General features: G+C 36.0%; 1 protein-coding gene across 4 annotated transcripts in view; it reads left to right on the top strand.

Annotated features, from left to right (window-relative positions):
• The window catches only part of TC2N (tandem C2 domains, nuclear), a 71,930-nt gene extending 48,061 nt beyond the window's left edge, over nucleotides 1-23,869 (top strand). For 3 of the 4 annotated variants that reach the window (XM_072837806.1, XM_072837804.1, XM_072837805.1), the window contains 9 exons: nucleotides 567-734; nucleotides 2,238-2,329; nucleotides 3,753-3,828; nucleotides 4,342-4,442; nucleotides 4,913-5,029; nucleotides 7,960-8,151; nucleotides 14,244-14,358; nucleotides 17,045-17,244; nucleotides 19,172-23,869. In XM_072837806.1, coding sequence (XP_072693907.1) covers nucleotides 567-734; nucleotides 2,238-2,329; nucleotides 3,753-3,828; nucleotides 4,342-4,442; nucleotides 4,913-5,029; nucleotides 7,960-8,151; nucleotides 14,244-14,358; nucleotides 17,045-17,244; nucleotides 19,172-19,282 — 1,172 coding nt within the window. In that variant the 3' untranslated portion in view covers nucleotides 19,283-23,869. The remainder of the gene's footprint in view (nucleotides 1-566; nucleotides 735-2,237; nucleotides 2,330-3,752; nucleotides 3,829-4,341; nucleotides 4,443-4,912; nucleotides 5,030-7,959; nucleotides 8,152-14,243; nucleotides 14,359-17,044; nucleotides 17,245-19,171) is intronic. The other variant, XM_072837807.1, reaches the window with a different exon arrangement.
• Nucleotides 23,870-26,679: the final 2,810 nt, after the last annotated feature.

Genomic DNA, 26,679 nt, shown 5'->3' with positions numbered 1-26,679 from the left:
TAATACATAGGAGCATAGATCTTTCCATATGTTTTCCTTTTTGAAGATTTTTTCAGTTGTCCTAGATCCTTTGTGTTTCCATAAAAATATTCTCTAATCACCTTTTTGTTGGTTTCTAGCTTTATTGCACTGTGGTTAGAAAACCTTATTCTGTGATTTCAGTCCTTTTGGAATTATTGAGAACTGCTCTGTGTATATCCTAGCTTCTGGTCAATTTTTATAAATGTTCTGTGTATTTGTGAAAAATGATCTTTTTACTAAAAGATGTTCTTTGTGTAAGTAGAATAATAAAAGAAAACTCAGATCACAAAATACAGAATTGTTAATGGGGCAAAGAAAAATGCCAAAAATTTACCAGACTGTCTTGAGAGCAGGGTTCACAGCTGACCCCTGGCAGAGTGCTGTGTGCAGAGCTCAATAAATGTACTTTTTAAAAAATATTCCAAACACATGTGATTTAGTATTACTTGAGACAAAATTTTTTCCCTTCACTTTGGATGCAACAGCTGTTAGCAAATAACTCTAAGAAGAGGGTCTTATAAAACTTTAGAAACACTTACTTTCAGCATCTGCCAGAGCATCTTTTGGAGATCGAAAGGTAGAGCTTTCTAGTTCATCCCAGCATGGAGCCAGCTACGATATATACAACCCGTACTATCGATATCAGCACATTTCACCTGATTTGAGCCGACGCCTTTCCCCTCGTTCAGAAGCAGTGAGACTATATGGATCAGGTATGAAAAATTTTTTGTATATTTTCCTCTTTAACAAATGTGGAAATCAAATTAAAACCCTGGAAGAGATGATTCTTATTATCAAAAACAAAACAAAACAAAACAAAACAAAAAAACAAAAAAAAAACCAAAAAAAAAAAGAGAAAAGCAGGCTTCAGAAGTGATGGGATAAATGTTATGACTTCTCTCTGGTACTCTACCTAATGTAAAAATTGAATGAATTATATGGTTGGGAGTTCCAAATTCCATTTTATTTGTCCTTTTTTTAAAGTTTCATTTATTTATTTATTTATTTATTTATTTATTTATTTATTTATTTATTTTTTTAATTTTTATTTATTTATGATAGTCACAGAGAGAGAGAGAGAGAGAGAGGCAGAGACACAGGCAGAGGGAGAAGCAGGCTCCATGCACCGGGAGCCTGACGTGGGATTTGATCCCAGGTCTCCAGGATCGCGCCCTGGGCCAAAGGCAGGCGCTAAACCACTGCGCCACCCAGGGATCCCAAAGTTTCATTTTTTTAGTATCATATATCCATTTAGAAATTCTGCAACAGATATTTATTAGCTTTTTTCTTCCCTGCTCTATTCAGTGAAAATTGTAAACATACAACCTCATGATGAAATCATAAGTGTAAACAAAGAAAACAGAAAATGCCTACATGATCATAGAACTTTCTTAGTTTAATATTTGAGGACTGTATCAATTTTAGACTGTCATGTACACATCTGATTGTCAAAATTCTGTTTTTCAAGTTTTTAATGTATACAGCTATCAACAGCTGAATTCAAGGTGAGATGCTGAAAACAAAGTAGAAGTATTTATTTAAGTGCTGTGTTAGGATACACAGTATTCTGAGTTCCATTCTTTAAAAAGTCTTCTAGTTTGGGGGAAAACTAGAAATACAGACTAGAAATATAGCAGCACTGGAATTCAATATTATTTTTTTAATGTGGTAAGTGCTCATTACATAGTTGAATTGCATTTAGCACAGAGGACCTACATTCTCTTAGATTATTCCTATGGATGAAGAATTGTAATGTAAACAAAAAGAGTTCAGTTTTTCCTGCTTGATATTTGATATGGTTTTGAAATGTGTTGTTTGATTTATGTTGGTTTCTGTTTGGAACAAAAGTAAAATAATTGAAAAAAATTAAACTTTAGTAGAACACTTTCTTCCTTTTTTTTTTTTTTTTTAAAGATTTTATTTATTTATTCATAATAGACATAGAAAGAGAGAGAGAGGCAGAGACAGAGGCAGAGGGAGAAGCAGGCCGGGAGCCCGATGTGGGACTCAATCCCAGGACTTGATCCTGGGACTCCAGGATCGTGCCCTGGGCCAAAGGCAGGCGCTAAACCGCTGAGCCACCCAGGGATCACCAGAAGACTTTATTTCTTAAATAGGTTGCATTTATATGCACTTCTATAGAGATTTAGTTTATGGTGATTAAGTAAAATTCCAATGTTTCTTCTTTAAAGAAAATTTTCCATGTCTCTTTGTAGTTTGTGATTTAAGGACCAGCAAACTTCCCAGTTCTTCTGGGCTAAGCAAGTCCATGTTTGATCTTACAAGTTCATCTCAACGGTTCATGCAGGTGAATTATTGATATAAATTTAATTGTATACGATTATTTTTAAGGTAAAAATTGAGGAATGTATGAGTTATGTTAGAAACAACATATGTGGATCTTTTGTAGATAAATCTGTGGTAATATCTGAGGAATTAACACTGCATTTCCCACGTCCATTTTTTCAGGAAGGTCTCAGCTGAATGCTAAAAGGCAGTCTTTTTTTTTTTTTTTTCTTTTTCTTTAAATGAATCTTAACATCTCTCTGTTGGTATGTACTCAGGCAATCTTGAAGGCAGTTGGAATTTAAAATGGTATGGTTATTGATGTGCTTATTGATCTAACTCTCCTTATTGAACATAGCTACCTACTTAGTAAAAATTAGTATTTCTATTGAGATACAGGACTTTTGTTATTTATTAATATTAACACAGCATTCTCCTATTTTTGAAATAGAATAATTTTTGTTGTTTAAAAAAGTTTCTTTTAAAAATATAAGTAAATTGTGATTATTATTAAAAATTAGAAAATAGTTAAGCAGAGTAAAAACACAAATCACCTATATTCCTGTAACTGAGAGTAAAAACACCATGAAAATATTATTATATATACTTGTGGGCTTTTGCCCATGTGAATGTATTTACATATATTTTATTAAAATGGAAATGTATTACAAATAATGCTTCATAATCCTCAGTCAAGTTAATTTTTTGCAGAATTAATTCTTTATAGCAGCAGCTCTTTAATGTGTATCAGAATAGGTTGGGGAGCTTGTTGAAATACAGGTTGCCAGATCTCACCCCCAGAGTTTTTTTTTTTTAAGATTTTATTTATTTATTCATGAGAGACCCAGAAAGAGAGGCAGAGATACAGGCAGAAGGAGAAGCAGGCTCCGCATGGAGGGCCTGATGTGGGACTCAATCCCAGGACCCTGGGATCACACCCTGAGCCCAAGGCAGATGCTCAACCACTGAGCCACCCAGGCATCCCACCCCAAGAGCTTTTGATTCAGTAGCTCTGCACTGGGACCTCAGTTTGTATTTCCAACAAGTTCCCAGGCAATGTTGATATTGCTGGTTCAGAGGGAACTCTGCTTTGATGATTGCTACTTAATAGGTTTTTAGGTAATAGGGCTCTTCCAAATATATTCTTATTTTTACTAGTACTTTCAAGTAGGAAATGTGGTAACCTCTTTCCTTATTATAAAGCCAAACCCCAAACAACAAAGGCTTTCCCCATATGTAATCCAGTAAGTTATTTAAGATTTTCCTGATAACACACAGAAAGCTTTTTTTTCTCTTTACTGCCTAAAAGAGGGAAATTCTGACCAGTAACACTTGTCAACATGGTTAGCATGCGGTTTGATACTAAGGTGGGTGTTGGGGCATAAGTGTCAGAATCTTAAAATTTGATGTGTGATATCGGACTTAAGGGCAATTTTTATCTCTAGAGACATGATTCATGGTCCAGCGTGCCAAGCACTTCTTCTTCAAGGAAGAATTCCCAGGGAAGTAACAGAAGCCTGGGTAAGGAATAAAGTTCCACCTTTTTATATTCTTAAGGGAGTTATTTCTACCAAAAAAACAAAACCTCTAGATGGTTACATCTGTTATCTGTGTATAAATACCCAGGTTGGATGGCCCATTATTCAGTGTTCAGGCATGAATGCATCTTTAAAAAAATGTGAAGCTGTTAAATGCCTTTTGTTTGTTTTGAAGTATTCTAGTGAAGGAATTTCCAGAAGCATATAGGATTAAAGCCATATCTGTGTTACTTGGGGGAAGTTTATCTTAGTTTTAACTTAAGTGTCTCAGTCTATATTTGAGTTAAATTTTTAAGCCATGTACTTTTTATAGTAGGCCTCCCCCAGCACTCTAATAATAACATTGAAGTGTGACTTCTTTTTTTTATTAAACTGGCAACTTAAAAAAAGTTACAGCATTTTTCAGTTGTGTTCCTAAAATTAGATTGTATCAAAGCGTAATTGGATTAGAAGGATTGCATAGCATGTCAAATGTTCTTGTCTTTTTACAATTCAGATACAATTACTTTGTCAGGAGATGAAAGAGATTTTGGGAGATTGCATGTGAAAGTGTTTTATAATTCTTCAGTAGAACAGATCTGGATCACAGTTTTACAAGTAAGTTCATTTCTTTTTATTTATTTATTTATTAATTATTATTATTATTATTATTTTTAGTTAATATAGTTAATACCAACTTTTGAATGAATGTTTGATTGAATTGAATTGAATGTTTTTGTTTTGAATGTTTTTGTTACAAACTTACAGTGCTCTCTCTGGGGAACTGGACAATACTTTATTTGGAATTTAGGATTCTGTAGTATTTTGCAGAAAACAGTATTTAAAAAAGACTAAAGAAAATAAATCTGTAGGTATGATGGAATTGTGGTTTTTAACCTTAAGAAGAAAATTGATATGATATCTAGAACATTAAATGTCAAATTATTTTAAGGTCGAAGAAATGAGATCTCAGTAGACTAAAGTTTACTTTTATAAGTTTGTATTTAAGTCATTAACTCAAAAACATCAAATATTTGTATTGCCAGGGTCCTTTTTAAAATTCAAACTGTATTTTTAATTTTTTTTAGTGCAGAGATTTAAGTTGGCCTTCTAGTTTTGGAGACACTCCTACTATTTCTATAAAAGGAATACTTACATTGCCCAAACCAGTGCATTTCAAATCTTCAGCCAAGGAAGGCTCTAATGTAAGTGGCTGTGATTGAATTTCATTTTAGGTTTCTTTTGTATTAGTCACGTTAAGCCATGTGAAGACTTGGAATAACAAAGTGTTTTATTTTGGGGAAATTGCAAATTACATATTCCTTACTTTTTAAAGACAATTTTGAGTCTCAAAAATACTTGATATTACATTGTCTAATGTTAAGATGCATTTAAAAAGAAAATCATAATCACTAAAGTATATACAAGATAAACAATTCTAAGAAGACCATTTACTTTTCTCGTATGAAAGGAAAATGAAGGTCTATTTTCATCTTCTTTCTCCTACCCCACTTTGGCTTTGAGAAATAATTGCATGATTATAATAAATTTCTTTTAAATATTTCCAGTTATTATAATTGGAAGACTAATGATCCTGATTTTGGTTTTATAGGTTTTAGATTTCACGTCAGTTTATTTTTTTATTTTTTATTTTTTTAAAGATTTTATTTATTTATTCATGAGAAGAGAGAGAGAGAGAGAGGCAGAGGGAGAAGCAGGCTCCATGCAGGGATCCCGACACGGGACTCGATCCCGGGTCTCCAGGATCACGCCCTGGGTTGAAGGCAGGCGCTAAACCACTGAGCCACCCAGGGATCCCAGATTTCACATTAGTTTAAATATATCTTCATTTTTTTCTTCTCATCTGTCTTCTCATTACTGCTTTTCCATCCAAATGAAATGTATTTTCTATAAGAATGTATGATTTAAAAATAAAGTAATTCAAATGGCTAATAACCATGAAAAAGTTTACTCTAGTAATTATGGAAATACATATTTAAATTACACATTGTTCTTTCTTTTCTATCCTTCTTTGCTTATGAAAATTAGGAAAAAATTTATAAGTACTCTAGAGCATAGAACTTTATGGAAGTTATTTTGACAAAAAACATCAAAGCTTTGAAATATTTATATGCTTTAATATGCCTTTACATGATGATTCGACTTGGAATGTGTTCCATGGAAATAATTTAAATATATAAAGTATTCTTGGCAGTTTTATTCAAGGGGAATAATTGGAAAACTATCTAAATGTCTTATATAGGGGAATGGTTAAGAAAATTCACGCTACATATATACCATGTGCATTTGTTTCTTTGGGTAATGAAGTACCACAAATTGAGTGGCATAGAACAACAGAATTTTCTCTCTCACAGTTTTAGAGAAAGTCTGAAATCAAGGTGTCAGCATGTTGGTTCCTTCCTTCAGCAGTGAGGGAGAATCTGTTCCATGCCACTCTCCTAGCTTCGGTGATGGTCAGCAATCTTTGACATTCCTTGACTTCATTCTATGCTTCCACCTTCATGTGGCATTTTCCATCTGTCGCTGTGTCTTCACTCCACTATGGCCTCACCTTAACTTCACTAGTTACCTCTTCAAGGACCGTATTTCTAAATAAGGTACATTCTGAGTTACTGAGGGTCAGGGCTTCAGCATATCCTTTTTGAGGCCAAATTTAAACCATAACACCATGTGATAGAATATTAGGCAGCTATAAAAAATAATGTTTAGGAAGAGTTTTTTAGGACATGGAAAAATATTCTTAATAAGTGAGAAGGCACTAATCAAAATTGATATACATGTCTTAGTATCTCACTGTGAAAATATGCATTAGAGAAAGTCAAGATGGAAATAAATCTTAAATATGGTTATAGTGCTGATATTGAAGATGGATCCTTCCTGAATTAAACAGTTTCACTTTTTTATTTTCAAATAAAACTAAGCTTAGGAAAAATTGCTCTCCTATTAGTTCTTGCATGGAATCTTACTTTTAAAATTTATTATCATTTGTCAACTTGTTTACCCCTTTACCCCTATTGTAGCAAAATGTGGGACAGACCAGCACACTTGCATTATGTGTAAGCTCACTGCATTTCAGTTTTAACATTACATATTTTATGAATACTCTATTGGTGGTGTGATCCTGTGCCTTGAGACTCAGAGAAAAAGATAGCTCCAGTAGTTGGGAGGCTCTCAGAAACACAATTTTGACTATACAGATGTAAGCAATTACAATAAAAGTGAAAATGTTGGCACAGTATCTAAAATATGGATGTTAGTTGCCCAGATATTGTGTTTTTTCAAAAGGCAAAAAAACCCCCTCCCTTTCAAAAGAATGCAGTAGAGGGGAAGAAGGAAGTAGATAGCAAAAATCAATCTTGTGTTAAGAAGATGTTAGTTCTTGGTAAGACAGGGCTTTTAAAATATTAGGAGTTATGGAAAGAACGTTTGAAAATCTTCTGAGCACGGAAAACACTGACTTGCTGCCTAGGGTGGATAGTTATGGGAGAAGGTAGCACTTTTCAAGGAGATTGATTTTCAGGTTGCAAAGAATGGAGCAAATGTCACAGGAGGAGAAATCAGAGCCCGAGGTAGGTGGGAAGAATATTAGACAAAGAATAGAAATAATTCAAGTCTTTTAATATGAACAGTTAGATTTGGGGTACTTGCTGAAAGAGCACACCTGAGATTCTGAACCACTTATTAACTGTTGAAAATTGTGGTGAAGAGCAGGAAAGATACCCCAGAACCAAAGATGGAAAACAACCCAGTTTTCAAAAAGAAAAGCTATCTTCTGCTAAATGTGGAATTAATATTGACCTGAATTCCTTAGTAATTAAAAGGGTGATTTGATTTGTGAAAGTAAGAAAGGCAGTCCAGGATAAATTCTGGAAAAACAACTCATGGTCATTGTCATTTTGACTTACGTTGAAAAATATTTTTTGTTGCAAAAAAAATCAGATCTTCCTGTCCTAGATGATAAAATGTTACTTTCACTTCTTTTGTACTGGCATATCGTCTTTTCTTTCCCCATTCCTTTTACTTATTATATTGTTTTCTTTTATTATTATATTGTTTTCTTCTTATTATTTTTTATATTATTATTTCTTATTTTCTTGTGGGGTTTTTTTTTTAGGCTATTGAATTTATGGAAACTTTTGTATTTGCCATTAAACTCCAAAGTCTACAAACTGTAAGGCTTGTATTTAAGATTCAAACCCAGACTCCCAGGAAGAAAACCATTGGAGAATGCTCACTGTCACTCAGAACTCTCAGCACACAGGAAATGGATTACTCTTTGGATATAATGCCACCTTCAAAAATTTCTGTAAGTGATAATAGTATGTAATGTTAAAACTGTTTTATACTTTTAGAATTATTTTGTGGATGAGTTTTTGTTGGGACATTCTAGAATATATTAGAGGGTTGGGAAGGCTTTCAAGAAGTAATAATACTGTCATTGTTAATACTTTTTAAGTAAATGATAAAAGGTTAACAGAGACCCTTTGCTTTCTCTGTTGAAAAATACCCTTAGAGTTACCTTCTCCTGTACATTTTTTATAAATGTTTCATACTTCAGGGAAAATAATCCTGAAGTGACTAATTGATAATTTAGTTATAGCAAGAAAGAATAATAAATTCCAAACTCTGAGATTGCCTTAAAATAGACTAGGAAGGTGGTTTAATCATGAGTAAGCTAAATGTCCATAAATTGGGTAAAATGGAGGTTTTTATAGCTGGATTTGTTTTTTTTTTTTTTTAAATAACTTGATTATTTGTACTGTGTGTTGATTTTTGAGATCTGATTTTAATTCTTTCAACTAGCCAGCTGAACACTGTCTTTAGATTGTTTAGAAACCCCTGATAATTTAATTATATAGTTTCTGTGTCAGGATAGCACTTACAGAAATCAGTCATAAGCTTCTGTAAGGCCAAATCTATATGTGATTTTAAGTTTATGTGAGATTTATATTTTACCTACCTTAAAAAAATTTAATGTGATTTAAAGTGGTTCTTAACCCTGGCTACGCATTAGGATCACCTGGGGAGCTTTACAAACATGCCCACACCTAAACCAACTAAATCAGAATTTTCTGGGGGCGAGGGGAGATGGGAGGGAGCCAGAAGCTGCTGTTTTTTTCAGAAGCTTCCCAGGTGATTTTACTGCGCAGTCTGGCTTGAGAACCACTGAATTAGAGGGGTATTAAATTAGGGATTAAAAAATGAAAATGGATTTCTATGATTGATCAAAAAGTGAAAATTTTAGGTAGTTATTTCTTGTATGTTATTTCCTGTCTTCATCTCCTATGTGTTCTCTGTACAACATTCATTATACTTTAGAATTCAGTTGCTTGTTTTAAACAAAACTAGGCTCAGGCTTCCATTTTTTTTTAAATTTTTTATTTATTTATGATAGTCACAGAGAGAGAGAGAGAGAGAGAGAGAGAGGCAGAGACACAGGCAGAGGGAGAAGCAGGCTCCATGCACTGGGAGCCCGACGTGGGATTCGATCCCGGGTCTCCAGGATCGCGCCCTGGGCCAAAGGCAGGCGCCAAACCGCTGCGCCACCCAGGGATCCCTCAGGCTTCCATTTTATTGTGCTCTTCATAAGGGCCTGTTATACTCTTGACATTGAATATTGGTACCCAGGTATGAAAGAATAAATGAGTGAAAGCATGCTCTATTAGATTATTTTTATATTCTGTTTAAATATAGCAAATTTGCCTCATAACTGGGACAGGTTGGTCACTTGCATCTTTGAAACTAGCTTGGTAGATGGTAATCTGCAGCCGTGTTTTACAGAAGGCACAAATATACTATTCCAGTGGGTAATTCATATAATAAAACTTTAAAGACCAGTAGAGTGGATCAGAAGATAACTCAGCAAAGGTGTTTTCTGGGGAAAATTGAGATGCTATCATTTTTATCTGCCTTGGAGAATCTGAAAGGATGGTTTTGGCTAAGTTTCTACCAAATTATTTCCTGTATTAGAGGCCTTACAAATGTTTGTGTATCTGTTGTGTGCTGGGTGCTAGGGATACAGAAAGGCTGATGGCTTGAGGGAGCTCGCGAGGTACCCTGGACCAGTGAACTTGTGTTACCGGTGAATGTTTTATACTATTGGCTAATGCAATAATAGTATGCTTTGTTTCCTGTGTAAAATTGATATTCGGATTGTGAAAGTGACAGAGCCAGATTTCCACACCCATCCTCCATACTGACAGCTATGTCACCGTAAACAGCAGAACTTTCATGTAGAGCTAATATTTTCCTTACTACAGAGTTGTTGACCTCGACAAATAGCAATGGAAGTATTTGTTTGAGAACCCAAATTTCTGTGTCAAATAATGTGGAAGAGGTTTGTGTGAAGAAATAGCTGACATTTATAGACACTTAACCAAACAACTGATGTGGTTTTAGGTGATTTTTTGATTTTTTAATTTTTATTTTATCCAAATTCAATTAATTAACACCTAATGTATTACTGGTTTCAGAGATAGAGGTTGTGATTCATCAGTCTGCTGTAACACCTGGTGCTCATGACATCACGTGCCCTCCTTCATGCCTGTCACTCAGTTACCCCATCCCTCCGCCCCCACTCTCCTCCAGCAGCTCTCAGTTGTTTCCTAGAGTTATGGGAGCTCTTATGGTTTGTCTCCCTCTCTGATTCTGTCTTGTTTTATTTCTTCCTCTCTTCCCTTATGATCTTCTGTTTTGTTTCTTAAATTCCATGAGTGAAACCGTATGATAATCGTTTTTCTCTGACTTATTTTGCTTAGCATAATACCTGCTAACTCCATCCATGTCTTTACAACTGTCAAGATTTCATTCTGTCTGATGGCTGAGTAACATTCCATTGTATATATATAGACCACATCTTTATCCATTCACCAGTCAGTGGACATCTGGGCTCTCTCCATATGCTGTTAGGTGATTGAATGCTCACACCAAACTTATGAGCTTTCTGCTCTTGTTATCCCTACCATAGTGACGAATATGTTGAAGCGCTTGCCTGGTTTTCTCTAGCCAGCAATTGGTGGGCTAGAATTTGGGCAGAAGCTTTGCTCCCAGGGCCAGCTCTCTTAGCTCTACCACGTATCGCTCCCACCAAGGAGACATCACCAGACAGATCACGGTCTAATTATGCTTAACTTTTTACTTTCAACAATAATTCTAGGAAGGCTCAGGTTTTTTTGTTCTTTAAAACATGATACATAATAATGTAAGACCAGAGATCATATCTTATATCCTCCACAGTGTTCTGCCCATTAAAAATGCACTTAATATATACCAGCTAATTGGAATTTTAATTTTGGGATTATTGGGAGATGGAAAACCACTTTGAATAGTTTTCCACAATCCAAATTGATATACTGGAACATACTAAGTGAGTTGAACTCTGAAATGGCATTGGCAAGTTAGAAATGGCAAACCCTTTGCCAAATGCTCATTTTTGTGAAAGTGAGCCCTACCCGTGTGTAACACTAAGAGAAGTTTTGCCACCATTAGGTGTTTTCATGTGAATTATCACATTATGGGTACAAAACCATAATAACAAAAATTTTTAGCCATGGTTTCCTTGGCTTTTGTAAACAGTAAGTAACTGTTATATTTATTTTTTTAAATGCCAAGAGCAGCAGCAGCATTTTTTTAAATCAGCAAAGGCTTTATTTTATATATGCTACCAAAGAGATGTATGGATCCATTCTTATTCTGATAATAAAAGCAAAAATAGTATTTTCACTTATTTATCAGAATTCAGCATTTGTTGGGGCGCCTGGGTGGCTCAGTTGGTTAGGCATCCAACTCTTGGTTTTGACTCAGGTCATAATCTCATGGGTTGGGAGATCAAATGTTGTCAGGCACCATGCTCAGCATTCTTTCTCTCTCCTCCTGCTCACACGCATGCACACATACACGGACACTCACTCTCTCTCTCTCTCTCTCTCAAAATAAATAAATCTTAAAAAAAATCCAGCATTTGTTGCCAAAATAGACGAGTTTGACCATGATTTTAGACTTTTTAAGGGGAAGTCTAACCTCAACAGTTGGATTTATAAAGTGGTTCACTTTTCACTGTCTATCTCTTTATTTCATATGACATGACCAATTTAATTGTATTTTTAAAAATGTTTTTAAATGAAAGTATGATTGGATAGTTAAATTAGTTTCAGGTGTGCAGCATGAGGATTTGGTAATTCTGTACAGTATTCTGTGTTTACTATAATAATTGTAGTTACCATTTATCACATGTGACGCTGTTATAGTATTCCCTGTGCTGTACTTTTCATCTCTGTGACTTATTTATTTTATAACTGGAAGTCTGTACTTTTTAATACCCTTTATCTACTTCACCCATCCCCCCACCCATGTCCCTTCTCCCACTGTTTTCTGTATTTAAGAATTTGTTTTGTTTTTTGGATTCCACATATGTATAAAATCATATGATTTTTATTTTTTTTCTTATAAATTTATTTTTTATTAGTGTTCAATTTGCCAACATATAGAATAACACCCACTGCTCATCCCGTCAAGTGACCACCTCAGTGCCCGTCACCCAGTCACCCCCACCCCCCGCCCACCTCCCCTTCCACCACCCCTAGTTCGTTTCCCAGAGTTAGGAGTCTCTCATGTTCTGTCTCCCTTTCTGATATTTCCCACTCATTTTTCTTCTTTCCCCTTTATTCCCTCTCACTATTTTTTATATTCCCCAAATGAATGAGACCATATAATGTTTGTCCTCTGATTGACGTGGATGGAAATGGAGGGTATTATGCTGAGTGAAATAAGTCATATGATTTAAAAAATATATTTTATTTATTTATTCGTAAGAGAGAGAGAGAGAGGCAGAGACACAGGCAGAGGGAGAAGCAGGCTCCATGCAGGGAGCCCAATGTGGGACTCGATCCCAGGTCTCCAGGATCAGGCCCTGGGCTGAAGGTGGCACTAAACCACTGAGCCACCCAGGCTGCCCTATGATATTTTTTAAAATCTTATTTCACTTAGCATAATATTCTTTAGGTCCATTCATGTCATAGCAAATGGCAAGATTTCATTCTTATTTATGGCTGAGTGATATTCCATCATATGTATAAATATATCTCACATCTTTTTGATCTTAAGATGACCAGTTTTAAAATGCAGGATCAGGGATCCCTGGGTGGCTCAGCGGTTTGGCGCCTGCCTTTGGCCCAGGGCGTGATCCTGGAGTCCCAGGATCGAGTCCCACGTCAGGCTCCCGGCATGGAGCCTGCTTCTCCCTCCTCCTGTGTCCCTGCCTCTTTCTCTCTCTCTCTCTTTGTCTATCATAAAAATGAATAAATAAATAAATCTTTAAAAACTGCAGGATCATGTTTTAAGGAAATGCCCATGATTCAGTCAATGGCATGTACTTGGAAAAGTTCTTTTTCAATGAGTTATGTCAGTTACTGGGGAATACTAGGCAATTACCAAATATAAATCTCTTCATGGAGTGTCATTCAGCTGGTTTTTTAACCTTCGTTGGCATCAACACTCACAAAGATTTTTGTGCCTGTCTATTCCGAGCCCTAGTGAGGTCTATTAACACGATGCTCTTGCTTTATTCCCATACCTATTCTTCTCAGCACATGAACAGTAATGTTTTTCTGTTTGGATGACTTTATGTTTATTTCTTTTATTTTTTTACTCCAGGGACCTTGAAGTTCACCTAAGTAGGCTGGCTTGTGTTCCATTTCATGAATTTACTTATGTTCTTCTGCTAGCAATAATGAAGAGCACATTTTAACTTTTCCCCTCTCTGAATCTGCTTCATTGCATTGTTTTCCTCAGGTTTTCTTTGACTTTTTCCTTATTATTTGCTATCTCATTACTTTCACTAGCTTCCTTCTTTCTAATGTTCTTCTTTGGCTGGCTTTCACTCAGCATAGCAATTCAGCTTTTAACCTACACGTTTGTCGCTTGGAATAACCCTTTTTCTTCTAAGTTGGGTAGCACCTACTGTCATGTCTACAATTGGGAAAAATAATGATGATTCTTATATTTGAAATTTTTTATTGTAGTTTATGTATTAAAAATAATTCAAATGACTGAATTTAAGTGTTTTGGGAGTGTGGTTTTTTGGTGTTTATTTCACGGACATTTTCTTTAGTACCGCTGCTCAGGAATTTAATTTGTTTTCAATTTTAATTGTCTTTTGACCACCCTGATTTTAAAGGTGTGTATGTACGTAGGTGTGATTTGGATTTTCAGAATCCATGAAAGTGAGTAGCTCATATTTACAGAATCCATGGCATTTATCCGAACCATCTTTTATATCATAGCTTTGTGTGTCAATAAAAAGCTTTCAAAACTTCTTACTATAGCTCTTTATTTTTTAATTTTTGAAGTATCTGCAAAACTTTATTCTTATTTACCAAAAGGCACTTTTTTGATATCCAGGTTTGCCATGCAGAACTTGAACTGGGGACTTGTTTTCAAGCTGTAAATAGCAGAATTCAGTTACAAATTCTTGAGGCACAATACCTTCCAAGCTCTTCGACACCTCTCACTTTGAGTAAGTATATCCGTGGTTCAAAGTGGAGTCTTCAACTCCTAACTCTGGGAAACGAACTAGGGGTGGTGGAAGGGGAGGAGGGTGGGGGGTGGGGGTGAATGGGTGATGGGCACTGAGGGGGCACTTGACGGGATGAGCACTGGGTGTTATTCTGTATGTCGGCAAATTGAACACCAATAAAAAATAAATTTATTATAAAAAAAAACAAAAAAAAAACCAAAGTGGAGTCTTCAGAAGATATTAGTAAAAGGTAATTTTTCCTACATATCTTAGTAATTGACATTAAAATCTTAGTTGCTTTTATTATGGAACTTAAACACTTTTTTAAAAATAATAAATTTATTTTTTATTGGTGTTCAATTTGCCGACATACAGAATAACACCCAGTGCTCATCCCGTCAAGTGCCCCCTCAGTGCCCGTCACCATTCACCCCCACCCTGCCGCCCTCCTCTCCTTCCACCACCCCTAGTTCATTTCCCAGAGTTAGGAGTCTTCATGTTCTGTCTCCCTTTCTGATATTTCCTATCCATTTCTTCTCCCTTCCCTTCTATTCCCTTTCACTATTATTTATATTCCCCAAATGAATGAAACCATATAATGTTTGTCCTTCTCTGATTGACTTATTTCACTCAGCATAATACTTAAACACTTTTAACTTAAAATTACTTTATTGGATTTTACATTTTAGTCATTGTGACAACTTTCCATGCTCTCTTGGTTTTTATCCATTTGATCATATTCCCTATTTAGTTCATTAGTTAATATAGATTGAGTGTCCAGAGGACTGTCAGATACATTTCACCAGCCTAGATAATTTATCCTTTCTATAGGTCTACACCCTTTGTTGAACATTCTAACTAGAAGCTTAATTTTAAAAACCTAAAAATATCAAACAGAAACACTAAAACACTTTTCCTTCGCTGTTCCTTTGGGCAGAAGAAGGGGTTCTGATACTTTGTGTTATCTAGGCCTGGTTCACATGGCTGTTCCCTGAGCTGGAAGTTTGAGGTCAGTTCTACCTGAAGGGCTAAGAGTATGGTATGGTAGGAGTGCTCCTTTATTCTTCTATAAGATGTCTGGATGTCCACTGTAACTACAAAGACTAACAATAAATGCAGTTGGCCATTCAGTTCAGGAAGCTAAGAAAACCCCAACAAACACAGAGGAAAGTAGACCTAAAGAATTAAAGGTAAAGTTGAAGTTGATAATTATCAAGACAACAGAAAAAGACATAATCAGTAAAACCCAAAGCCCTTTCTTTGAAAAGATCAATAAAATAGACAAACCTATAGTGAGTTGGATTGAGCAAAAAATAAAACATGAACAAGGAAGAGGATAACATTGCAAATTCAGAAGAGGTTCAATAATAAATAATATCATTTAAAACTGCCAATTCATTTGAACATCTATATAAAATAACTGATTTTCAGAGAAAAGAAAATGTTGCCATTCACTCCAAAAGCAGGGGAACATCTGAATAAAATGATAACCATGTGTAGGTAGTTAAAGAATTGCCTCTAATAAAAGCACCAGGCCAAGATGATTTTACTGGTGGAGTCTACCAAATTTTCAAGGAACATTTAATTCCTATTTTATATAAGCTGTTCCAAAGCATGAAAATCAATGGAAAAAGTAACTTTATGAGGTGAGCATATTCTCGTATCAAAACAGAAAAAATAGTGCATAGAAAAAATAGCTATAGACTATTACCACTTGTGTAGATAGATGGAAGAATCATAAAATAAAAATAAGCAAATAAAATCCAACTTGGCATGAAAAGAACAAATCACCAGGACTACACAGGGTTAGTTCTAGGAAACAAGGCCATGAGAGAAGTCTACAGATGTGGTTTATTACACCAACGGGTGTCTTTCGTTAACCAAAACTGCTAATTGGGATTATCCACATCTGCATTTTCTAAATCTCATGGTCCGACTAGCTCCTCACTTTACAGCTGCCTCCTTTCTGGAAGTTTGCTCACTTTCTTGCTGCCCTGGCAGCCTCAGCTCTCCCTTGTGACGACTCATACTAGTCAGACTGCACCCTCGGCCTGAACTGTTGGCCTGTGTGTCCATCAGACTGGGCATTGTGCTTAGGTGGAAAGCTTCAGAAACCTGAATTTTGCCCAGTACAGTTCCCATCTTTTAAGACTTGACTCCTCTTCAGTTTCTTCCTGTTTTTGATCATTCTTTAATGTCTTGTACAGTGTTTGTTTGTTTTTTAAATTTTTCTCAGGGTTTATCATTGTTATGTATGGGAAGATGAGTTTGTGCAGCTATTATACCATTACTGGAAGCTGTACTGGAAGCTGTCCATCTCAATCTGTTTAATGAACAGATTTTCTTTAGTGGGCATCTGTTGAACCTCTAGAGTCTCAAGCAAAGAATTGTACCTCTGCAAAATTGGGAATTAGATTCCTCCAGCTGTCCAAAGAGTTGACCCCTCTCTTTTTCATAGCATTCAGGTTAGGGGAAGATTAAATTCCTTCAAGGTTGCTGTAGTTCTTTGTAAAGTGTGATTAAAATTACCAAGTTTACTAGCAATGTTTTCTGTTATACCTGTAGCTCTTCGGATCTTTATAAGTGGTCTATATCTATTTTCACACCAAATATAATATATAGGTATACTATCTTTGTATGGCACTTAAAATAAAATTTTGCATATCACAACTTCTTATTTTTTTAGGTTTTTTTGTGAAGGTGGCAATGTTTAGTTCAGGAGAGTTGATTTATAAGAAGAAGACCCGCTTACTGAAAGCCTCCAATGGAAGAGTAAAGTGGGGAGAAACTATGATTTTTCCACTTTTACAGAATGAAAAAGAAATTCTTTTTCTCATTAAGCTTTATAGTCGGAGCTCTGTAAGAAGACGACACTTTGTGGGGCAGGTTAGTAGGGAGTTTTTTACCTTGATCCTTTCCTTGCTCTTTTCTATGCATTGAAACAGTTGGTTAACAAAAGGAATGGAGGATAAAATTGAAGTTGAATGGAATAAATTTCTACAGCATCATAAGTTAAAATTTAATGTTGCCACAAAAATGATATCCTGTCAGATTTTGCTTTAATACAAGTAGTTGGAATTTCTGTGCAGTTAGGCTGCTTATCTTAGAATGAGTCTATTTCTGAGCTTCTCAACTATAAATACCATAAGAAAGATCAGATCTTCAGTACCATTGACTAGTTAATGGTACTGACACTAAGCAATTAAATAGACTTTTCTAAGGCTGCAGATACCCAACCTCATTCTGTTTCATGTTAAATTTAACATGTAACTCTGTGTGCTATCAACTGAATTATATTAGACTTGAATTTCTAGAAAACATTAGTTTTAGCAGTGGTTGTGATGGTATTTAGATGGATGATTTTAGTGTCTGGATTACTCTCTTAAAATTTTTTTAGTAGTCTGTGTAAGACAGTAGAACACTTGCTTCCTTGTCAATCCTATAGGGACTTATTTCCCTTGTAGTTTCTTTTACTCTGAGTAGATTAATGGCAGCTGCCCATTGTCTTTTATCTTCATTATGATTGTTTGACTAGCATTTAAAGTCCAAAATCTACATCATTGGTTTAAAAGCTTCTGCTTGATAACAAGATGTTCTTAGCAGTCTACATGAAGTCCTCCAATTAGGTGTGAATTTCCAAAGATTAATATTAACTCTGACTCACTTCTTCATGTATTTTCTACCTAAAATATTTGTTAAAAAAGTTATAGTTTTGTTGTTCTTTATTTATTCCTATTTGAGAAGGAGTTTGGACTCAAGAAGTCATATGAGTAGTCACCATGAGGCCTGTGAAATGCATTCAGTTAAAGTTTTCCTATATCCTCAAGCCTCAGCTACCATGTATGAATGGAATGGGAGATTTTCTTGACATGTGATTTTTCAGGATAACTTTTTTGGTGATTCCACTTTCTTGGTTGAGAGTCTAATTAAGAATAATAATTCTGGAAGGGTTCTTGCTGGCCATCTGTTCCTGTGGCTTCTCTGGTATCGTTAGGAGCCACCATGGTTGGGGAGCCGGATGTGGACTCAGAGCCTCCCACTCATCTCAGCCAAGGTGCTCTGGTATTACCTGTTGCATATATTAGGTTCTTTGTAAGATTTTATTTGAAGGAAAAGTTCTTTAAGACCAGGAAATTTAGGAGAAAAAGTTTGAAAATTAGTAACTTGCTTCAGTTTCTTTATTTAAAAGAATTAGAAACTGAATGTCAGAGGAGTTAATTCCAAACAGCACCTGTTAGTACTAAAGCTCAGGTGAGAATTCAGGCTTTGCACCCCTTGTGCCCCTTGCCTCTGGGGCCTGTGACGGATATGATGCTTTACACTTGCATAATGCTCTGCGGTCTTCTCAAATTCATTCATATCTATTACCTAAAGTTATAGTTTAGATTTCAGTTAAAATCATAGCTTTATCTAGTGTAAAAAGTGCTTTAAAATGTACATTTTGTACCAGTCTAACTTATATCATGATTAATCTCAGCTTACTTTTACAAAGATGATTTTGAATGGTTGGGATCAATTGTAAGTTGAACTCCTAGACCTATTGAATAACGAAGAATACTAATTACTGTTTGGGGAGAAATTATTTTAGAATATCTCATATTGAATTTTTCTTCCACATTGAATTTTCAAGTTGGATTGAATCATACAAAATTAGTAAATGTTTTAACGTTGTTTTGGAAAAATGAAAAGACGTTTAATTGAAAATAATGTGAACCCAACTTCTACCTGGCTTTCATCAGTAAGAAGAAGTAACTATTTTGAACCCAATTGCTGTTTTTGTGTTAAGTTAAATGATTGTACTGTTCCTTTGCAGATTTGGATAAGTGAAGACAGTAATCACACCGAAGCAGCAAATCAGTGGAAAGAGACAGTTACAAATCCAGAAAAGGTTGTTATCAAGTGGCACAAATTAAATCCATCTTGAAGACATCACACATTAATTTGGTGAAGAACTTGACATTCTTTTAGAAGACTTACAATTTCAATTTGCTACCAATAAGAAGAGACAAATCAATACGTTTGTCAACTTATTTATGGAGGTCATAATTATAATGAATCTTGTAGAAAATTAAATTCGATAAAAAATAAGATGAATTATATCAAATATCCAAAGTAAAGAGAATGTTTTTAAACTGTGCCAAAATAGACAAATAAAATAAAGAGTGGTATGCTGGGGCAACTAAATAAATTATACAACCAATGAGAATTTCACCCATAGGTAGTTATTACTGTATTACATTTATGGATTTTTTAAAGCTTTACCTAGATATTCAAAATCTCTATTAGACATGTTAGAAGACTTTACTACTGACTATTTCAGTGCTAGTCATTATTGCTTAGACCTTGACTCCGCTGTTTACCTCTTGCTACATATTTTCCCTCAGAAAGCAAAAATGAATGAAACCACTTCAACTTTTCTGTATTTAGGGAAAATTTGTGTCTTGTGTTTCTCATTTCTTGCCCATAAGTCATCATATTGCCACTTTGTACATTATTTATCTCCAAGAAACTTCAAATATAGAACACTATTTTAACAAGAATAAGTGAAAATGCCAGAAGGTTGAAGTTTAGTAGAAAACCTATTATATTCACATTTTGCTATGTTTTTCCTCCCTCAAATATTTTGCCCTTTGTTTTAGTTGGAGTTGGAATAAGAAAATCATCCATAGAGCCATCCTAAGTAGCAAAATTAAATGAGCTTAATTAGTAAGTTCAATATTTTATGATTATCACTTCCTTTTTTTTCAGCTTTTTAAAAATATAAACTGCTTGTTCCAATAATATCCATGATATTATTTTTCTCATGTTTTTCAAGAAGCCATCTTTTAGCAAATATTTTCTTTCTTTTTTATTTTGATTTTTTTTTTTGGTAGAGAGGGACAGAGGGAGAGGGAGAGAGAGAATCTTAAGCAGGTTTCACTCAAGGCATAGCCATGGGGCTCAGTCTTACAACCCTGAGATCATAACCTGAGCCAAAATCAAGAGTCCAGCTCTTAACCAACTGAGCCGCCCTGGCGCCCTGCAGATATTTTCTATAGCAGTTTCCCCCACGTACTCAGAAGTCAGGATGTGGGCATGATGTCAGGTTAGTTGGGTATACAAGCTATGGCCAAAAAGAACAACTGTTGGGAGAAACAGATAACACCATCTTTGATCTTGAGAAGTCCAACTTTAGTTTTGCTGAGTGGACCAGGCACTCTGTGATCGTGATCTTCCATTTTCCTTTCTATCTTACCTTATTCTACAGATGCTAAGAGATAGATGGTGATATTTTAGGCCAGAAGATATTTTGGGGGTAGCTTTAGCATACCTCTAGTTCTGATGTTCTGTATATCTCATTAAAATTTTCTCAAACAATTCCTCTTTTCCTGGGTGCCATCTCCACAAGGAACAAAATATACATAATTTACAGGTCCTTTGCTTCTACTCCCTAGGGTTAAGTTATACTACTCCCTAGGGTTAAGTTAGGTACTCTCTAATACTGCATTGGAAATAATTTTTTTCTTAGATTTGTGAAAAATGGCATATTGATTAGTACTCACATAAACTTTCAAGAGAAATCACCTTGTATCATAGTGTTTTAAATCTTTGAGACAAAAGGCTTTATTGTTTAGAGCCATTTTAGGTTCACAGCAAAATTGAGAGGAAAGTACAAAGAGTTCCCAGATACCACTTACCCCACGTACACACAACCGCCCCCTGTCATCAACATCTCCCACCAGGATGATAATATTTGTTAAAAATCAATGAACCTACATTGACACACCATTATCACCCAAAGTCCGTAGATTACATTAGGGTTCAATTGTGGTGGTGTCCATTCTGTGAGTTTTGACAAGTGCATAATGTCTTATATCCACCACTATAGTATCATACAGAGTAGTCTCACTGCCTTAAAAATCTTCTGCAAATGCAGCTATCTTAATAGCCACTAAATAAGTATATTGACTTTTAGATAAATAATAGGTTTTATTGTTTTTAAAAATCTGGAATTTTATTTGGGTAGCTTTTTGTGTTCGAGTAAAGCTTTCAATTCCTAAACTTGTTATATGTATTTAACTCAATTTTAAATTATTTAATTTTTAATATTTTTGCAATATGTATACAATGTGCAATTTCAGAGAAGGTGTGATTTCTTGGTTTGCCTTAGAATCCTAGGTAAATAAAAGGAAAACTTTTCATTTAAAGGACATTTCATCTAGAGTAGTATTGACACAGCTAAGTTCACAAATATTGTAATTAGTTGTACTTAAGCCTTTTTTCAGGTGTAAGAGGTACCAGATATGGGTAATATTCTAGTTCTTTCTTTGAAGCCTTACATGAAATATAAAAAGAAACGTTCTTCTGTTAATAGTTATTCATATTATGAGAAAAACATTAGGAGCTGGTAATAAAAAAATGAGATAGTATGCAAAAATCGCCTTTGTTTTTACTTAGGCATTTCTGGATCTTAACCCATTTATAATAAGAAGGGAGTCAAAATGGTGCTGGTTGATCAGAGGAAGCCTTGGGAGAGTTCACACTGATAGCTGATATCAAACTTGCACAATGCTAATCCCTTACATTGTAATTGTTGATAAGCTTTTTGATTGATTCAATTGGGTAGCTGCAGCCCATGTCAAAATATATCATCACTATTTGGCTTTCATTTGGTTTTGCATGATTTTTTTTTAGCAGACCTCCTAGAGAAATTATCATTGAAGTCTATCAGTTCTGGCACTTACCAGACTGTTAAGAAGGAACCAGTGAGATTTTGAACATACGTAATTGTCTGAAAATAACATAAAGTGAACTTCTGCTTGAATGCAGTCAATTTCTATAAAACTAATGTACTGAAAGTATATTTCCCAGCAAAAATTTCTGTTGTCTGATCAAATAATAGCTTATTTTTGAAGGATTTTAGAAATTCTCATTAAGTGTCACCACTTTATATCATGGTAGTAATGGATAATCCTTTTTTAAAAAAATTTTGTAATGGATATTTTGTAGGATATATATTTTCTTGTGATATTTGGTGGGGTATATTTGGGGAAGTACCAGATAACATATCTGTATGTACACTGTATTAGGGTTTTTCAGAGAAACAGAACCAACAGAATGTATGTATTTCTAAAAATGTATGTATTTTTTAATTACAAGAAATTGGCTCATGTTTATTGAAGCTAAGAAATCCCAGAATCTGCCATGCAGGCTGGAGACCCAGGAAGACCTGTAGTATAGTTCAGTCTGACCCTGAAGCCTTGAGAACCAGAGGAACCAATGCTATGAATCCCAGTGTGCGGGCAAGAGAAGAGGAAATGTCCAGCTCAGCCATGAGGCAGGAGAAAAGGATCAATTCCTTTTTCATCTCCCTTTTGTTCTATTCAGGTTCTCAGCAGACCAAAAGGTGCCCACCCACACTGAGGAGCACAATTTGCTGAGCCCACTGATGCAAATGCTGATCATGTCCAGAAACATCCTCTCAGACACACCTAGACATAACGTAATCCTGGCATCCCTAGCCAGTCAAGTTGACACAAAAAAATTAAGACATCTACTAGTGTTCTCCCAATAGGTCAGCTGAAGTTATTACTCAACAATCAATTTCAAATGCTTGAAGTTTTGGTTGAAACATTTGAATTGAGGAAAGAATTGTGAAAAGTGAGTGCATATGAAGTACCATGTCCATGTTGAAATACAGGCTTAGTGTTTAAAAGATACTAAAAGAGTTAACATTGCCCTCCACAATTGGGTATTTTGTCTGAAGATAAATGTTGCCTATATTTTTGGTCATTTCCTGGCGGAATCTTTTTAACTTGGTAATTACTGGTTTTTAAATGTTCATGTATAGGAAATCTGATTTGAAAAATAACTTTATCTTATTAGTTAAAACTGGTAACTAAATTATATAACGATAATTGTATTAACTGTACAACTATATTAAACTGTAGTACTCTAATAATGGTAGTAGATGTCCAGAAAGAAAGTTCTATATGTCTTCTCAGGTTGCTAGAAGGTATCAGACTCCATGCTGAGCTAAATCACTGAGTAAGATATGTCTTTAGATGATGATTGTGTTCATTCAGTATTGATTTTCCTATTCTCATGCTGTGGAATTTGTTCTCTGAGCCACCATTCTTTAGTTTCTGAGGCAGGAGGATGTTAAAAAAATATCTGCCCTTCATGATAGAGCTAGATGTATTTTAACAGATTTTGTTGACTGCGGCTTTTAGTTTAATTTCTAGGTCTTTACCATTTCTTGATTATGCAGACTTGATCTTGAAACAACTAAATTTTTAAATGAACCATTTTATGTACTTGAATAGTTAAACGTAAAAATGTCTATAAAGTACTTTTTGCAAAGAACTGTTGTAGGTGCTTTGAGGGAGAGAGATGAATAAACCATCACTCTTTACTCTGGGGTTTTATATTTTAGCAGGGAAATAAAACATTATAAAGTAGTAAAAAGCAGGTTCAAAGTATGGACAAAATGCTTTAGAGGCTCAAATAAAATCAAATGCAGCTGAAGGAATTAGGAGCACCTCTAATTTTTTTCTTTTTTTCAGGCTCCACCTGCAATCTGGGGCTTGAATTTACAATCCTGGGATCCAGTCAGGCTTCCCTGTAGGTGAAGGAATTAGGAAAACTTTGGCAAATCCCTGATTTGAAACACACAAAACCAGGCAAATCGGCAGCACTATTAATTCACGGTCGCTCTGACTCTGCCTAACTGGGTGTCTCTTGCTGTATTTACATTGTCCGCTGAGTCACTGTGAAAAAGTTTATACTTCCTTCCACTCTCTTCTAACCTTCGCACCCCTGTTCCTTTCTGTGCTCTCAGTGGAACATCTGATTTTGTGCCTCACAAAGAAAACGGTGGTTGGCATTCCTTCCACTTTCCACCATCGTATCCACAGACTTATTTTTACCCACATCCAACCTCCATGACGTTAGAAAGTCTGTCAGTCCTTGTGAATTCTGGATCCACTCCTCTGCTTTCCGGGGGATCTCATTCCATCTGTCATGCCTATCTTCTCTCCTAATCCTTGAGTCCCTCCTTCTCTCCTGGGTCCTTCCTAGTATCATTCCAACCTCCCTGTTGCATGCACCACTGTCTCAGGATAGGTGGGTGATATGTCCAACAGGAAGATGCCAATAGACATTGTCTTGGGGCTTAGGTCTCTGGACTGATGAAGCTGTGGAGACACTATAACTCAGGAAGTGCAGCATGCTCTCCCCATATGACCATGACTGAGCCTGCCTGCAGCCAGTGAAGGTTTCCAGAAGCCCTGTTTTCTCACTAGGGTTTTTATTCTTTCCCCACTTTCCCTCTCCCACCTGCCCACTCCTAAGCCTTCATTTCTGCTTCCTCAACAGGAAGTTCTCTACTAGATACTACAATCAGTAAAGAACAATCCCAACAAACTCCTACGCAATTACTAAGAATTAAGTGTAAACTCTAGGGTTAGTTTCTTTGCACAACTTCTCTTAGGTCACCTATACTTCAGGCCTCTCTCTGGTCTATTTCCTTTTTTAAAAAAATTCCTAGACTTCTCACCTTGTTCTAGATTCTGCCTTATTTGGTCTCCCCTTTATAGATAATTTCCAGCTGTTCTGACCTTAGCCTAGTAGCTTCTTTCATCCCACACTGTACTGAACCTCATTCTGAAGTCTTAAATGCTTTTCAGTTCATTTTTCTTTATTACTTATCAATTTCTTTCCCTTCCTCCCCCTTTTCTTAGAGAGAGAGGCAGGGGGAGAGGGTGCACATGCAGTGGGAAGGGAGGACAGCAGGGCAGAGGGAGAAGGAGAGAATCTTTTTATAAAAATAAATTTATTTTTTATTGGTGTTCAATTTGCCAACATATAGAACAACACCAATTGCTCATCCCATCAAGTGCCCCCTCCCCCAGTCACCCCCACCCCCCACCCACCTCCCCTTCTACCACCCCTAGTTTGTTTCTCAGAGTTAGGAGTCTCTCATGTTCTGTCTCCCTTTCTGATATTTCCCACTCATTTTTTCTCCTTTCCCCTTTATTCCCTTTCACTATTTTTTATATTCCCCAAATGAATGAGATCATATAATGTTTGTCCTTCTCCGATTGACTTATTTCACTCAGCATAATGCCCTACAGTTCCATCCACGTTGAAGCAAATGGTGGGTATTTGTCGTTTCTAATGGCTGAGGAATATTCCATTGTATACGTAAACCACATCTTTATCCATTCATCTTTCGATGGACACCAAGGCTCAGAAGGAGAGAATCTTAAACAGGCTCCATGCCCAGTGAGGAGCTGGATGTGGGGCTTGATCTCATGACCCTGAGGTCATGACCTGAGCCAAAATCAAGTGGGAGGCTTAATGGAGACGGAGCCATCTGGGCACCCCGCTCATCAACTGTCTCAATGATAGAACTCTCCCTCCTTGAAATCACGTCTTCCCTTAGCTTTCGTGTCATCATGCTCCATTTGCTGTCTTGTTACTTCTCTAGACTTTCCTTTTCTTTCTTCTCCATTGGCTCATCTTTGTGCACTTTCAACATCAGGACTTCTTGTGGACTCAGTCCTAGGTCATCTTCTCTTCTCACTCAACATTATTGCTCAAGGCAACCTCATCTGTTCCCATGCTTCACATCTACTGGCCAAAGGCTGCCAAATGTTTATCCCTGCCCTAGCTTGCTGATGAGCTCCACTATCACTTGGCTAATGCGGACCTCTCTTCTTGAACATATCCCAATCCAAACTTTGGATTTCCCATTCTATCACAATCTGACCTCCATTGTTCCCCATCATAATTAAAGGAGCTATCATCCACCTGATTAGTTAGTCATCCTAGAAACCTAGGACCCCCCCTTGTAATTTCTCTTTTTTTCATCTCCCATACTTGATCACCCTATTCAGGAGTGTACCTGCCGTGTAGATTTTGAATCTACTTGTCCCTCCCCACTGTAACTTCTCTAGTCAAAGACAGCATCACCTTCCACCTGTAAGCTCTATCCTCCCTCTACCCCCCAGTTGGTTTTCCTGCCTCCTTCTGGTTTCCCTCTAAACCATTCTGTACCCAGCAGCCAGAGCGATATGTTTTAAATACAAATATGATGATCACTCCTTAGTTTCCACTGCTTTTGGTGCGAAGTCCAAAATTTTTCAGTCTACAAGGTCCTGCATTGTCTGAGCTCTGCCTTTCATTCCAGCTTCATCTTTCCCACTGATCTGTTTTCAATTCTTGGGAGGCAATAGCCCCTCCCTTCTTCAGGGTTTCACACAAATCATTTCATCCACATGCAAGAGTTTTCCTCTTCGTGCTTCCCTTTGCTAAACCCCGTTTAGGTGCTAGCTTAAG

The sequence above is a fragment of the Canis lupus genome, chromosome 9, assembly GCF_048164855.1.
Source record: "Canis lupus baileyi chromosome 9, mCanLup2.hap1, whole genome shotgun sequence".
Classification (NCBI taxonomy): Eukaryota; Metazoa; Chordata; class Mammalia; order Carnivora; family Canidae; genus Canis; species Canis lupus.
Note: the sequence above shows the minus strand (reverse complement) of the source record. Positions and strands in the feature narration are given on the sequence as shown.